Source organism: Podarcis filfolensis (genome assembly GCF_964270895.1).
Source record: "Podarcis filfolensis genome assembly, chromosome: 13".
NCBI lineage: Eukaryota > Metazoa > Chordata > Lepidosauria > Squamata > Lacertidae > Podarcis > Podarcis filfolensis.
This window is the reverse complement of record NC_139615.1, coordinates 26,020,847-26,036,587: the sequence shown is the minus strand read 5'-3', so window position 1 is coordinate 26,036,587 and position 15,741 is coordinate 26,020,847. Positions and strand designations below refer to the sequence as shown.

The 15,741-nt window shown below is 45.5% G+C and overlaps 1 protein-coding gene across 1 annotated transcript; it reads left to right on the top strand.

Moving 5' to 3' along the window:
* Positions 1-1,839: 1,839 nt before the first annotated feature.
* Positions 1,840-15,480, top strand: UBE2M (ubiquitin conjugating enzyme E2 M). The gene is made up of 6 exons (XM_083580715.1): positions 1,840-2,684; positions 3,911-4,005; positions 6,602-6,640; positions 9,881-9,984; positions 10,679-10,742; positions 14,408-15,480. Exons 1-6 carry the CDS (start codon positions 2,576-2,578, stop codon positions 14,546-14,548), a joined length of 552 nt encoding a protein of 183 aa, XP_083436841.1. The 5' UTR covers positions 1,840-2,575; the 3' UTR covers positions 14,549-15,480.
* The last annotated feature ends 261 nt before the right edge of the window (positions 15,481-15,741 follow it).

The following is a 15,741-nucleotide window of genomic DNA, read 5'->3' as shown; positions in this document are numbered from 1 at the left end:
CTGGTGTGTCTTGTCAATTTGGTGGTGGTGGGAAAGAGTTTGATTTTCGATTTTCTGCATCACAGAGGGGTTATAATACAGTGAATTTGATAATCTCTGCCCAGTTGGCAGAATTCACAAAGGCATACTCTGGTGTTGTTTAATGCCTACTCTACTCTTGTCCCCTTCCTTCCTTTTCAGTTCTACAGGGGTAACACTTAGGCTGAGTTGGGATCTGAAAGGTGGTTCAATCCCCTGGACTGGTGGTGGTGGTGGTGGCGGCGGCAGCCTGAATTTGGTGAGGCAGTGCCTCACTAGCCCTAATGAGTTGGCCTCCACTGGGCATAATGCAGCTTGAAAGCTGTATTGCCTGGCTCAAAAATTGCTCCCTTCCTGCTACCCCAAGATAAGTTTTCTAAAAGTGGGGAGTACACAAAACGAACAAAATAGGCAATTCACTTGCATGCACTAAAAGCACTAATCGTAACTGTAGCAAAAAAATAAGCCACAGTTTATTCCTGATGAAAAAAATGGATGGCTGCTTCTGTGATTAGTGAAAGCCCCCAGTTCCAATTGTAGAGTACCAAACAAATGAGCAGAAACCTGCGATACAACATTCTTTTGGAATGTTCTGCGATCCAGATTTGGTCCTACAGGAGATGACATTGATCCTGTGGAGTCTTAACTTTATATCCAGTTTCTTGGGAAGCTGTGGCTTAAGTGCCAAAATGAGATTTCCTGGCAGTTAATGGGTGGTCATAAATATGATCTGAACAAATTTGCATTAAATTTAATGAATGTGGGGAGGGGTTAAGATTAGGAGGGAGTTGAATTTAGTGGGTCTCTAAACAGACTGGTGTGTGCCAGGTTGAAGGCACTCGAGTTAATGGTCCTGGTAAAAAAATAATAGGTCCCTAAATGCACCTTTGGAGTAAAAATGAGTTCTGGGTTTGAAAATAACCTGCTCTGGAACACATCACACTAGTGGATGATTGGTTCCCTAATTGCTTGGATTAATTTTTTGCTTGTTGAAAACAGCTGTTAATGCATACAATATCTTGTACAAACTTGGCGATGGTAATACAAGTAGTTATGTTTCAGAGTTTTGCTTCTGCAAGTCAGGTTGGGATCAAAAGAGATTTTTTCATACTTTGTTTTTTTTAACATATTTTAATTGTTAATATCCTCGCTCTTTTAAGCAGCAGCGGGAAGCTATTTAAAAAGGAGCGGGTCAGGTCAGGTTTCCACCCGCATTAGAAGTATTCCCTTCCCTTTTATTTGCATCAATTAAAACCAATACATGCGAACACGGAGTGGCTTTCCTCAACGATGCAATTGATGGAAAGAAGATTCCGGTTCGTAAAAGGGGGCAGAGAGGCAGCTGCGCGCTCTTAACAGAAAAAACCACCACACTAATGTACCGATAGTGCAAAGCTGATCCACGCTTGAGTACGCGAAAATAAAGCCTGTGGGTTTCTACGAGGTTTCTTCCCATACAAGCGTGCACAGAATTGTACCCGTGGGGACAGAACTCCGTTTATGCACAAAGGAGGCGGCGCGGCTTGCAGAGATGCGGCTCAAAGGGACAAGAACAAGGGAGTTCCACGCTATTCCCTTACTGCCGGTTCTCGTGCGGGTGCCTCCTTTTGCGGGGCAGGGTGCATAGCGCAGAACGGAGCGGGGGAGGGCTAGTTGCTTTGCCCTCGCATTCGCCTCCGGTAAGGTTTTAAAGTACAGAACGGCAGCTTGGACAGTGTCTCGAAGCGGCGGCGTTTCTTCGCACGGCGTTCAACTGGGAGCCGGACGTGGCCATCGAGCTGCCTTTCGGGCTCCAGAATCCTATTGCTCGGAGCCCGAACGCCGGCCGGAAAGCGCCGACGCCGTTTCGTCACACGCACCCCGGCTCGTTGGGATTGGGGAGGGGCCTTCTTCCCCACCCCCACCCCCCACTACCCTGAGCCGTGTGGTAAAGAGAAGAAGAGGAGGAGCCGGAAATCACCGAGGGCCGCTCCGGAGAGTTCCGAGAGCTTCGAGCGAGCGTCGGGAGGACCCGAGTGCTTCCGGAGAGACGGCGGGCGGAGCTGGAGGGCGTGAGGCGGAAGTTGCCGACAGTCTTCCGGGAAGGGCCGAAGGGGGCTGTCCGTTGCCGTCCGACACACTCACGCACGAACAGAGCCCGCAGTAGGCAAAAGCGGCGGCGCTCTGAGGCGGGGCGGCCCCGGTTTCTTGGCCCCTTCGCTCCTTCCTTCTCTTTCTCTCCTCTCTCTTTTCTCCCCCTCGCTCTTTCTCCTCTCCCTGCCCCGCTCCCTCCCTCTCTCCCCCCTCCATCCCCGCCCCGGCCGCCCCGTCCCTCGGCCGACCCCGGCGGGCCAGACCAGGCCAGGCCTCGGGAGTCGCTTCCTCCGCCGCCGGCGCCCCCCTCTTCCCTCTTCCCCCCTCTCTCTCCTCCCCCCTCGTCCCTCCCTCCCCTCCCTCTCACCCCCCACAAGACGGGCCAGGCCGGGCCTCGGTAGCCGGGTGGGAGAGGCCCCGGCCGGAAGGGCGAGAGACCAGCCAGCCATCCCTACGCCGCCGCCAGCCAGCCAAGCCAGTCAGGATGATCAAGCTTTTCTCGTTAAAGCAGCAGAAGAAGGAGGAGGAATCGGCCGGCGGCACCAAGGGCTCCAGCAAGAAAGCCTCCGCCGCGCAGCTCCGCATCCAGAAAGGTTGGGGAGGGGGGAAAGGAAGGAAGGAAAAGGGGGGGAAAGTACCTTGTCCTCCCCATCGCTCAAACCCGCATAATAATAGGCACTCTGGGCTGTAGATCGGTGCTACTACGTGGCCTCTGTGCACACAGCAAGTGAGAATAATGTTTTAAGAGGACGGTGCCCCTCTCTCCTGGGGATATGAGGGGCTTGCAATTTGGGGGGAAAAGAAGAAGAAGCTAAAATAGTTTATGCACTGCTGATAAAGAGGTGCTCACTTGCTTTATTGGTAGGACAGTATGACTAGCGTTGCAGAACTGGGTGGGCTTTCCAAATGCCTCTTTATCGTTGTTTTAGAGCATCTGTACCCCCACTGTGCAAACTACGATAAATGCTGCCTAAGGGAGTGGCAGAGGTGAAACTTGGAACTGGAGAGTGCCCACTATTTTAAGTGACTGTGGATGTTGGGGTACATACTCCGGGTTGGAATTCTGAAATTCAAGCCTGAGGAAGTGTTGGATGAGCAGTGCCTCTTTGGCTGATGACGCCAAAGCACTGTTTCATGCCCAAGGTGGTCTTGTGTTCGTTTGAGTCCTGGGGCCCTTGCTCAGACTATATATTTACTTATTTATTACTGCTTTTTCTTCTATCCTGTCTTTCTCCAGGGAACTCAGGGTGGCACCCATTGTGTCTTCACATTTTTACCCCTATGGCAAATCTGACTTCAAATAGACTTTATAGAGGCCATCTTTAGGGAGCTTAATGGCTGAGCAAGAATTTGAAGCCCCATCTAACAGAGAACTAAGTATATAGTTCTTAAAATAAGCTCTTTCCCCTGTTTTGTCTTAGAGTGAGAAATGAAACAAATCTTCAGGTCCCCTTCCGTGTTTGATTACTCATAGGTAGTTGCCAGCTCTTGTACAAGCACACCCGTCGCTCTTTTTAATTTTTGCGTACGGTTCCATAGATCTCTATTTCCAACATGCTAGCATGGACTTGTATTCAGATGGAAGCATTTCCTTTTGTTCCTGACTTGTGACCAGGGAGCTGATGGTATGTCTAATTTTTTAAAAAATGAAATGGCACCTCATTTCAGCAAATCACAAAGCTTGCAAAGCCACTGGGAAAAAAGGGATAGGAATAGATTTTGATTTAAAAAGTGGGAAGTTTATTTTGGTTTTGGCCTGATCACCAGTCTCGTGAAGTAGTCTGTCCCTGCAACTGACCACTTCTGCTTTTCCTCCCAGATATTAATGAATTGAATTTGCCGAAAACATGCGAAATAGACTTTTCAGACCAGGATGACCTCCTCAACTTCAAGCTAGTTATCTGCCCTGATGAGGTAAGTGGTAGAGAGAGGAGTCATGTAGCCAGACCACTCTGCTGGGGCTTGCCATTCTATTTGTCACCATAGAAAGGCCTGGTGGGTGTGCCAGGAAACTCCATTGCATAATAGCACAATTCTAAGGTACAGCTAAAGCAGGGAGGAGTCTTGCATCAGTTGACAGGAGATGATATCCACCACCATGAGGTTGACAGAATTCTAAGATCTGGCTGTTTTTCTTTTTATTCTGCCTGTGTAAGAAACCTGTGCAAGGAATCTATTGTTGAACTTTAGATTTCTGTGATTATTTTACTTTTTAAAAATGTTTCTAGTTGGGACTGTGGTGGCATTTTGAATTGCTTAAGGACTGTGTCTTAAGTGACACCAGTGATCAGGGATGCTCCATCCTTCCCTCCCCCATAGAACTCTCTCATGTTTCCTATTTTTAAATCTATCTTGACCTCTTTCTTACCTATACTTTTTATCCTCATTCCGTACCATGGAGGCTGTAATCTACCTGCCCAGCCTCTGTGCCTGCCAGCTTGTTACTTCTAGGTAAAATAATTGAGATGCTCCCAAAACTTAAAATATCAGGTACAAAATGCATGCCAAGTAAGTGGGTATTTTATTTTAATTTCACTTTGACATCTTACAAATTTCGGAGGCACAAGTTAGCTTCCTTGATCCAGAATACAAAAGTCTAACAATATCACATGAAGCTACCCACACTTTAAAAGATCTTTTTCAGAAGCACTGTCCAGGATCCCTAGGCTGTCTAGGATCCAGAAGAGTCTTGGCTGTGGGAATGCTCTCCAGCAGGGGTGATTAACTTATGGTTCTCCAGAGGGTGATGGATTAAAACTTTCATCATTGTGGCCAGGGATGATGGAAGTTGTAGTCTGACAAAAACTGAAAGGCCACAGGTTAACCACCTCTACCCTGTGGGAAGGTTCCTTCTCTGCCCCTTTGCTCCTCATTCTTCGATTTAAAGCCAAGATCTCTGGAATCCTGTTATATCTGCTAATGTCTGCTTGCTGTTTCTACTTGCTGTTTGTTACCTTGTTTTTCGTGTCTTGTAGTTGATTGTGTGTTTTGATTGTTTAATTTTTCACATTGAGCCACCTTGGAGACCTGCTAGGTCAAAAAGAAAGGATAAAATGTTTTAATACATCCATATTATAATATATATAATATTATATATATAAAATGTATAATATATATTTTATCAGCAAGAGAGGTAAGATTAACCATACCTTAGCATTTTGTAGTGCTTATTCTTTATCTGCCTTGGCATGCTGTCCCTAAAGAGGAGTTCAGCATGTTTTATACACTTCATATGTGTGTTATTGAAATGATCAAGGTGCATCTTTATTTTCCTGTCCTCGGTCTTTGCTGTACTCAAGTGTACTCAAGTCTCCTGGTTTAGCTAATTCCATGCAACCAGAACTAATTGGCCATATTCCCTTCTATTCCGTAGCATGTTCATATGAGCATTTTTTTCAGGCAGTACTGCTTGCAATTTCAACTACATACACATACTCTGGCTGCAGTTCTCTCTTATCTTGGACAGTGGTTTATTTGAGCACAGGTGTACTAAACCTTCAGACAGTGGTGTTTTTCTCTACCTGTGTGTTTGGCATTGTAACCCTGCATGTGGCGGGTTAAAGTGTGAGCTGTGAGATGAAAGAAGGAGATTAATTATGTGTAACTGACTTTGGGCCACAGACCATCAAATCTGGCATTTGATTTGCGCAGATTTCAAGTATTGGCTGATATGATAAACTAGGTACATGGAACATTTTTGGATTGATTCTTATTTTGAGATGGCTGTTGATAGCACTTCATTTCAGGAAACTTCTTTCTGAATGTACCTTTTCCTCATGGTGATATGGCAAACGAACAAGGCCCGGGGTTCCTCAGAGTGGGTGTCACATAGGCGCACATTCGGTTTTCATGTTTTTGTGAAAATTACAGGAGGAAGCTGCCTTGTGTATATTTACTGTTTCAAAAACTGGGGCCGTGAGTCACCATTCATTGTTGCCTTCCACCATCTGAAGCAAGCACTGAAAGTTGGAGCCCTGCTGGGGTGGCACAATAAGTAGTAATCTGTGATGATTGGTGCTGGCCATTACTGAAAGCCTCAACTTAAAAACCTGAGAATCTTTGTTTGCATTTTCAGACAAAGGGGTTTTTGCAGTCAAGGATACTGATAAGTGTTGGTAGATGGTGGAAAATAGAGAAAAAGCACCTCTGCTAAACACAGTCCTTCTACTATGGTTCAAAGTCTCTCTTCTGATCTTCTGTGCACATAAACACATTTTAGCGCATCAGAATTTCCACCCACGCCTGTTTTCCCAACTAGTTTACCATTTTGTTTTCTGGTCTGGGAACATTAGCTGTACATCCAGAATACTGGGTTTGCAAAAGTACAGAGATTTATGAAACGTTAATCACCTTGCTGTACACATTCAATTTTGACTGTTTGGATGAGGGATTCTAGAGTTGATTAAAATGTTTTATCATTAACCTGCCTTCCCTCACCCAAAAAGGTGAATCTTGTTCTCTTTTATATGGAGCCAAAGTTGCTTAAAATGTTTAAATTTTTGCCTTGCAGGGCTTCTATAAAGGTGGGAAATTCGTTTTCAGTTTTAAAGTAAGTAACCTCCCTGTTTTCTCTTGTCCAAGCCCCAGGCTTTTAACGGGGTGGTGTGGTGGAGGTATACGTTTGGTTGTAGGAGTTTGTCTTGGCACACTATCAAGCTGCCTGCTTTTCACTGCATTTTAGCCACCCTTTTTTACTCGGGCTAGTTATAAGAGGCTATATATTGTGTCAACAGCCATGTAGATGAGTAAAAGTACCAATAATTGGGGCAGAGGGGGCAGGAATGGAGAGGAAGTAATAGATTGGTTCATTGTGAGGTACAATGTGATTGTGTGCTTCCTTGGGTGTATCCCCAACCCCCAAATCTGACTTTACTTCTGGGAGTACCTGAGCTTTCTTGGGCACACGCAGAACCCTGTGGTCGATTTTATGAACGTAGATCCAAGCATGACTGGGAATGGGCTGGGCAGCAGGACAGGATTTGTCCTTGTTTTTCTGCCTCAAAGTTGCCTGGTTCAGGGAAAACCACTTGATGGGAAAGAGAGACCTTTTTTAAAATAAATAAACACCCCCAAAAAACAACAACCAACGGAGAATGATTGGAGAGGGATTGAAGGCATGTCCTAAATGGGCTGTTGCCTGATGTAAGACTTCCTACTTAGAGAACCTCAAACTGGGGATGGTCTGTGCTTGAAGACATGGTTGCTGAATGATTTATAAATTGAAGAAGTTATGCTTCTTTGTGTAGAATAAATTCTGCAGCTACATGCATTGTTTGGGATTTGGGGGCTGCTTTTTTGTTTTTTACTGTTGTTGCTTTTACCAAACTTAAAAATATTTTTTTTTAGAGTTTGAAGTGACTTTAGCCAAAGAATGGGCTGGAGTGAGGAGCCCTTGTGGGAATTCTCTTGTTCTGCCTGCTGTCCATCAAATGTTTTGGACTACAGCTTGCATCATCCCTGACCATTGGCCATGCTGTCTGGGGCTGATGGAAGTTGCGATCTGAAAACATAGAAGGGAAAGGCTGCCCTGGTTCTGATCATCTAGTAAACATTGTTTTGTGTTTTCAAACTTCCCTGCCCCTCGAAACATGAGTTTTATAAACCAGATTTTTAACAAAAATGCTCTAGGAAGTTCTTCTCATTTTAAAACATACCTGCTTCCAAAACGGGGTATCTCATAGCACCTAATGTTTAGCCCCATTGGTCTAGAGTTAATCTATCTGGGGTGCACATTCCATTGCTCAGAACCCGGCATCCCTGCAATCTTTGCTTTCATTTAAACTTTCCGTTTCACTTTTAAAAAGCACCTTGTTCTGAGAAGATCAGTGAGCACACAGGCTACTAATGAATCAAAACAAAAGGGTAGCTGAAATGTTTCCTGTACAGTTCTGACCCTCTCTATTTATTTATTTTTTTGTTAGAAGTTTTATTTTTTTTAACCCTGCCTTTCCAGTAAAAAGTGCTCGAGGTGGATCTTCTCTCTCCATGTCAGGGCCATTTCTGTGAAAGCCCAGCAGCAGCTGGGCTAAATGATGCAAATGAAGAAAAATGTTGGGTGTGTAGCTTGGCAAGGAACCTGGCTTGTTTTGAACTTGGAGGTGAAAGAGGAAAGAAACTCGGTGCTGTTTAGGCCTCTGCGCTGTCTTGGCAATTCTTAAAATGTACTTGCCCAATGAGCCAGAGCTGTCAGTAGAAATTAGGAATTCTGATGAGGATGTAGAGAAGTTAGGAAAGGGGCTGCCAGCCATGGTGAAGGATTTTTCTGCTAATTATTCATCTTTCTTGACTAGAGGGGGAAAGTGACAAAAGTATGAAATGTAAACAATTAAAATTAGTTTTAATTACGGCTATTTAAAGACAGCATTAATGGGAAGAACCCTGGAACGTTTCTAAAAATGTAGTGAGGGTGTTCGTAATTGTGTATGGGCCCCAAGATTTCCCTTCCTTTGTCAGTTGGGCTTGATGCATAAATGTTGGCCGTAATTATATTTTTATCCCACCCTTCAGGGTGTTATGCATGGTTCTTCTTCCTCCCTCACCTGCTATTTGATTATTGTAACAGCCATGTGGGATAGGCCTGGCTGGGTGCTGGTTACTCGTCATAAGGCACCCGTGGAGCTGCTTGGTTGATTGAGGGATTGTTCCTGGGTCTCCCCAATCCATGTCCCAACAACATATTCTCTATATAGCCCATTGGTTCTTGAAGCTTAATCCACAATAAAATCTGTCACCAAGGTGGTGCCTTCTTCTATCAAGCTATCAAATTTGATTTTAAAGCTGTTTCTTTCCTGAAGACATTGGAAGCATTTCTCTCAACCTAGTTTAAAACAGACATAGATCCCTGTATCTTGAGAGCATGTTGGGCTTCTTCCCTTCACCTTTTCTGTTGGAGCCTCCCAGTGTCTCCACTCACAAAGATCTGGATCTCACCGTTTCAGCAACTCAAGTCACAGCAGTTTCCTTGTTTTTATTTATTTAAAAAGTGTTTATTTATATGATCCTTGAGTCATATTCCCCAGGCAATTGACAAAATAAATATACACAATTACTGTCTGAAAGGCATTCTATAGAAGCACCTGTTTGCTTCTGGAACCAGTGTTGCACTGCACACATGAATAAGAGATGCCAGAGATTTCTAATAGAAGATGGTGCATTAAGTGCTTCAAGGAATGACTTGATTACAGTCATACCTTGGTTTTCAAACAGCTTAGTTCTCAAACTTTTTGGCTCCTGAACGCCGCAAACCCGCAAGTGAGTGTTCCAGTTGGCGAACTATTTTTGGAAGCCGAACGTCCGACGGGGTTCCCACAGAGCTTCCTGCAGCTCATCAGAAGCTGCACTTTGGTTTTGGAAGTCAAACGGATTTCCGGAACGGATTCTGTTCGACTTCCAAGGTACGATTGTATTTGCATGTCTTTGGGACAAACTGCCTGGAGGAGAGGTGGGGAACCTATCACTCAGCAAATATTGCTGGACTACACTTCCCATTGTTCCTCACCATTGGGCATTCTGGCTAGGTCTGATGGGAGTTGTAGTCTTAACAAGATAAGGAGTCTTGCAGGTTCCACACCCTGTGACCTAGGGCAAACAGGTTGCAAAACCTAGAGTGTATGAAGATAAGATACCATGTTAGGAAATTAGTTTGTTGGTATGAGAGAAGTGGATCTGCTAGGTATGGCTTATGTGTGTCCAGGATTTTGTGACTGGTAATCTTAAGGTTTTGCTGTGCATTATGAAATGTCTTATAATGAACCCAAGGAGGCCAACAGCTCTTATTTTTCATTTGCAGGTGGGACAAGGGTACCCACATGACCCACCCAAGGTGAAGTGTGAGACCATGGTGTATCATCCCAACATAGACCTAGAAGGCAATGTCTGCCTAAATATCCTCAGGTACAGAGGCTGCTTTGCTATCCTAAGCCCTATATTCCATTCACTTCTATATATTGTTTTTTTTGCAGCTGTCGGTGAACTTCTCTAAAATTATAAAGTAACCACATATGCCAAGCATCATCACGTCACTATGTCTCCCTGTTGATTTACCCTAACACATTTTTCAATTGGATATGAAAACATTATTTTCATTTTGGGTCATCAGTAACATTCCTTGCTTTTGCCTTCGTAATAATAATAATCCGTTGATTTGTGGGACTTTGATAGGACTGCATTGATGTGAACAAACAAATGAGACCCAAGGAGAGTAAAAGTTCGGAACCAGGTTGACAGTATTGAGGCCTGTCCTTGGGCTATTTGTAATGGGGTTTAAGAATTTTATTCAAATGTGTTTCGGTAATAGAGTTCTACTATATGCCACTTCAAGCATTAAGATTTTAAACATAATGTCCTTGTCCTTAGGGAAATTGCTTCTTCTTCAACCCGTTTTGTGCAGTGTCACACAGTGATCTTATTATTTATGACATTTGTTGTTTGCCTTATACAAAAAGCATCTCAATATGACTTGACTTAAGATAAAATACAAAAAAAAAAATAAAATCCTGAATCCTATCCTACATTTCATTCTGCTGTTACTACTCCTTTTGGGAGGTTTTCCTTTCCCTACACTCACTTTTTTCTTTCTCTCACACAGAGAGGACTGGAAGCCTGTACTAACAATAAACTCTATAATTTATGGCCTGCAGTATCTCTTCTTGGTGAGTATACGTGAAGTTGAAAGTCGAAAACGCAGAAAGAAACATGTCTTTCCTCACTTGAGTCTGAGCAGAAAGTGTGGGTGTAGGAATGGGAGACACACGGCACAGAAGGTAGAAGAAATGCAGCACTGGCTTGATGATTCTGTGGGTGTTAGTGTGAGACAGGGTGTGCATAAGGTAAAGGCAGTTTTGGCTTTATATAGTTGTGCTTGGGTAGGATGTGTGTATTGTGCTGTCTGTCAGCCTTCAAGAATAGCTTGAGATGGGGATTTGCCTTTGCACAGCACTGTACTTGACAGTTTTGGCAAAGAAGCGTTATGAGGCCTTGCTCTGACAGCCTCTGATCCAGGGTAGCTTGACGTAAGCCAGTGTTCTTCATCCTTGTTGTCACCAGATGCCAGTGGACTGCAGCTCCCATATTCCCCAACCATTTTCGCCAATGACAAAAAATAAGAGTTGTAGTCCAGTAACATCTGGGAACCCATGGTTGAAGGGCACTGACTGAAATCTTGTTTTAGCTTCCTAATACATTTATTTCCTAAACAGTTATGCATATTAATATGTGGTTGTAACAGTGAAAACATACCTGTTTGTAATAAGATGAAGCCCCAGGAGCATAATCTGGAAACCTCTCGTCATCCACCCCTTGATGCATTTTCCACTACAAAATCTATTAGTGCAGTCTTGTGCATGTTTACTAAAATGCAAGTCTTGCTATGTTAATGGGGTTTTCTCCTAGGTAAGTATACACAGAATTTCAGTCTCTCCTTAAATCAGGGACAGTTCGTAAAATTAAGTAGTTTTGTTTAGCTTTCTATGAGTGTGTAAGGACACATAAATTACTTCCCTGGTGACCAAATACCACCAACTTTCCGTATGCAAAGGGTGGTAGTTACTGGGCAGAAAGTCTATAAATACTCACCGTGCATACAATAAATACATTCCAGGAGCAATGATGCCTGTAATGCTGGTCTGCAAGGTACCCACATTTTTTGCTCTTGGATTATAATTTTACATAGAAAATTAAGCTTTAATTCATTGCTTTTAATCGGGGATCCAGCTTTAAAAGACCTGTTTGTATTACACCAATATTTATTCTATTGTATTCTGAAAAACCAGGTTATTTTAAAGGGGTGCTTAATATAACTCTTTAAAAACTCTGATTTAAAAAGTTTAAATCATTTTTTATACAGCCTGATTTGCATGGATCGCAATACAGCTGGTGCTGCTGTTCCTCTGGGTTGTGTCTCTCAACCCTTCTGACAACTGTAGATCTTGTTGTCATGGCCCCTCCCAGCATAGTTGTCAGAAAGTGAAATGATATACCATAATGTCTCATAACTCCCGACCCAGGTTTGCCATGCTTTTTGGTCTATTCTGTGCTTTTGGAGCTGAATTGGAGAATGGTGATCATTTTTTTCTCAAATAGGCTTGGAGCTTCTTTGCTTCAGGGAATGGGGAAGCTGAAACTGACCCAGTTATTCGGTTACAACTCTCATTGGCAGGGTGAGAGGCAGAGGAACATTTGAGGTCATGTGCCCTGGTAGTTCTAAAAGCCTTGGTTGACCTTGTGTCCAAAGAGTGTAGAGGAAGAGGGTGTAGCACACTGTCTCCTAGGAGACAGATTCATGTTGAGAGGCTGGCATCTCTCAGGTGGTGTGGGCTGTTTCTAGGCAAATTCAAGCCTCTCCTGGAAACCATCCCTGCTAGTGCTTTCATGAGGTCAGGAGGCAAAGTCCCAACGTAATGGGGAACACAGCGTGTGGCTATACATCAGTTCCTACATTTGTGATCATTGCTGAGGTTGCTAGAGGTTATTATGCTATTTCTGTAGGCTTGCTGATGTATTCCTGCCTCTCTCTCCCCCCCCCCCGAGTTCCTTGCATGAAGCCTTTCAGAGGCTTCTGTGGACTTACTTTGCCCCACTCCTTTTGTATTTCCCTCCCTGCTAAGTGCAAGAGGTGATGCTGGAAGGCGATGCTACATTAGGATAGCCTCAAATGTTCTCTCTGTTTGACGGGGAGGGGAAGGAAAAGGAGGAGGCTTGCTATAATAACAAGAGAACCTCAGCCCCTGGAGCAATGCAAACCCAGAGGTTGGAAGCCTCTTCTCATCACTGAAACTGAAGGCCACTGCATGTGATTCACTAGAGACAGAACCCGGGGGACTGTTTGTGCAGTTGGTGGGATCAAGTTGTAAATGGTGGCATGGGAAGGGCTTTTGCCACTTGATTATGCTGAGTTCTCTATAGGCTGCTATAGCTGTTGCTGTGTCTTTTCTAGCTGCTTATCCAAGGCATGGTTTTAGGGAACGCCTTCATTTTCCTTCGTATTGGAGGGAAATTGCTTGAGGAAATGCAATCCTTCAGGAGAAGTTGGGCATCAGCCACACTGATGAAAATGGTGTGCAGATGATGTTAATAAGATATCAAACAGGGTTTGACTTGCTGTAGCGCATGTAGTGAAACTCTGCTATTAAACTTGTATGTTTTTTCTCTGTAGGTGGGCCTACTCTTGGGTCTGGGTTGATCTGCCAACCAGTTGATCTTCTTGCCCCTCAATGCAGGAGTTGAATGCTACCTTTTTAGCTAGTTCTAGTTCTGTGGGAATAATTATTCTAAAAGCGGCGATGCCCCCAGTTTTTGTTTTAGCCCACCAATCTTAAATGTGCCTTAGCTTCAGTGTTTATCTTTCACTTCTCCAGCTGTCTTCTCCGAAGCCCCTCTTGTTATTCCTAGAACAGGCAAGGGGAATCTCCAGCCTCTGTGCTGGACTAGGTGCTCCAGGGTCCCTAATTCCACTTCAGAGATTGCTTTTCCTCAGCCATATCCACCTGAAGTTGAGTGGCATTAACTGTTGGGTAGCTAAAGCTTGTCTGCAAAGGAACAACCAGGAGCCTTCGATTGCTCTCCTGCTTTTCTCCATTGCCAGCATGGCTTGTGCTTGGTGCCTTTTGAATTCAGCACTGAAAGTTAGCTCTGCTGAGATAAGCTCCATTTGAGAGCTCCCAGTAGGAGTTCCTGAGTGGAGCCGATCACTGCCAAGAGTGGGACTTTAATTCAGCTCTGAATTTAAACACTGCCAAATGCAAGTTCATCTGACAAGCAACAATTGGAGCGCATGGCTTAGAGCACACTCCCTGTTGTTTCTTTGCAGTGGGACTTGGGTGCGGTTCAGATTCAGTGTTCAAGTGCAAGCCCTGCTTCTTCCTGGCAAACAGTGGTCCGCCTGATGTCATTTGACTGGTGATTGACAGCTGGATGGACTTGCCCACCCCTTAAAAGTGGCCCATGTAGGGATGGCTGCTTTTCCCACCCATTAAAAGTGGCCCATGTAAGGATGGCTGCTTTTGGATTCACTGCCTGCTCAAAGAGATTCTCCACCCCTGCTCTAGAACATCAGCTATTCACCTTGGACCATGAATAAGGCATCTGCGCTCCAGTATGGAAATGGGGATTTGTGATGGGCGGGGGGGGGGGAGAGTCGAGTGAGCCCCAGGCAGCTCTGTGAACAGGTAACAGAACAGGAATGTGGGTTGGCATTTAATCTTGCATCTGACGAAGTGGACTGCTCCATGCAAGCTTGTGCCATAACAAGTCCTTGTCTTTGAAGGTGCTGCAAATCTCTTTGGCATTTAATAATAGAGCTTTTCCTCCCTCCTCGCAGGAGCCAAACCCTGAAGACCCCCTGAACAAAGAGGCTGCTGAAGTCCTCCAGAACAACAGACGCCTGTTTGAGCAGAACGTCCAGCGCTCCATGCGGGGCGGCTACATTGGCTCCACCTACTTTGAACGCTGCCTCAAATAGAACTGACCGGCTCCGGGCACAATCCTGCCCTCCCCATGCCCCTTCATCTCCCTTCCAGCTCTCCTAAGGGACTCTGCCAACACCGCTGCCTTCAGCCACCAAGGGGGGCACAGGAGTCAGAAATTGGCAGGAGGCCCCCTCCATCCTCCTTTCCCCGCTTCCTCGCCCCACCTGCCCGCCTTCCTCCCCCCCCCAACTGCCATCCTGGGGCCCCAGCAGCTGCCGCCTCACTAAACCCTCGTACCTTTCTCGCCACTCTCCCTGTGTGCTGCTGCGGGGCGAGGGGTGAGGTTACTGCTGCTTCTCTGCCATGCCCCACCGCATTGGGGTAGCCACCTGCCCCATGGGGCTGGGTGTGCGGGACCCCATGATGGTGCCCGTTTGCCTTTCTGGGGGCTGTGGTTTTGCTGCTAAGAACAGAAGGCTCCCTCTGTGCTCTGGTACCCCCTGCCTGCAGTGTGGTATAACTGCACTGCATGATCCTCAGGCCATTTGCCTCTCCTTTCCTCCTCCCTTGCTGGGCACCACAGCTTCCGAGCGTAACTATTTATTACACAGGGGAGGCTCTCGAGGGCTGGGTGAGTCTGGGAGGCTGAGAGGGGGTGTTGAGCCATCTCCATCCTGCCCCAGGTGCCGTGGCTCTGGGGAGGCTGGGTCAGGCCTGGAATATTCCTTTTAGAATCAACTCACTTGTGTGTCTGGTTTTTAAGGAAAAATAAAAAAAACCACAACCAAAACAACCAGTGCTAATAATAATAGTAGTAGTAAAAATGTAATGGGGGGCAGTGCTGTCTCCCAACTGTGTCCACCAGGGCCTGCCCAGCAACGAACACTCTCTGCCTCTCCAGTGACTCCTGCGAGCCCCTGGCCAAAATAAAGCCACTGTACTTCTAGTGTGTCGGGTTATTAAAGGGGAATGTTAGCGCACTCAATTGGCCCCTTGCCTCTCTCTCTCTTGTGTTCTGCTTCCTTCTGCCCTGGTGAGCGGGAGGGGAAAGTGAAGTCCAGTGTCCATAGGAACGCCTTGCATAGGATGCAGTTTTCTTCAGCCCCCCATGTGCCATCCACTGAGACAAGCAGATCCTGTGTGCTTCTTCCACTGCTGGAAACCAGAGATGATCCAAGGAAGGGGGGGGGGGAGGGAGAGTTGGACGTGTGTGCCGAAGAGGGGCTAAAGAAACAATACCTTTTGC

What these genes read in the sequence shown, in the direction of transcription:
- UBE2M (XM_083580715.1), top strand. Translation starts at nt 2,576, where the DNA reads ATGATCAAGCTTTTCTCGTTAAAGCAGCAGAAGAAGGAGGAGGAATCG. An exon ending in TAGTTATCTGCCCTGATGAG is followed by an intron (nt 4,006 to 6,601) that starts GTAAGTGGTAGA and finishes TTTGCCTTGCAG; the next exon opens with GGCTTCTATAAAGGTGGGAA. An exon ending in GCCTGCAGTATCTCTTCTTG is followed by an intron (nt 10,743 to 14,407) that starts GTGAGTATACGT and finishes CCCTCCTCGCAG; the next exon opens with GAGCCAAACCCTGAAGACCC.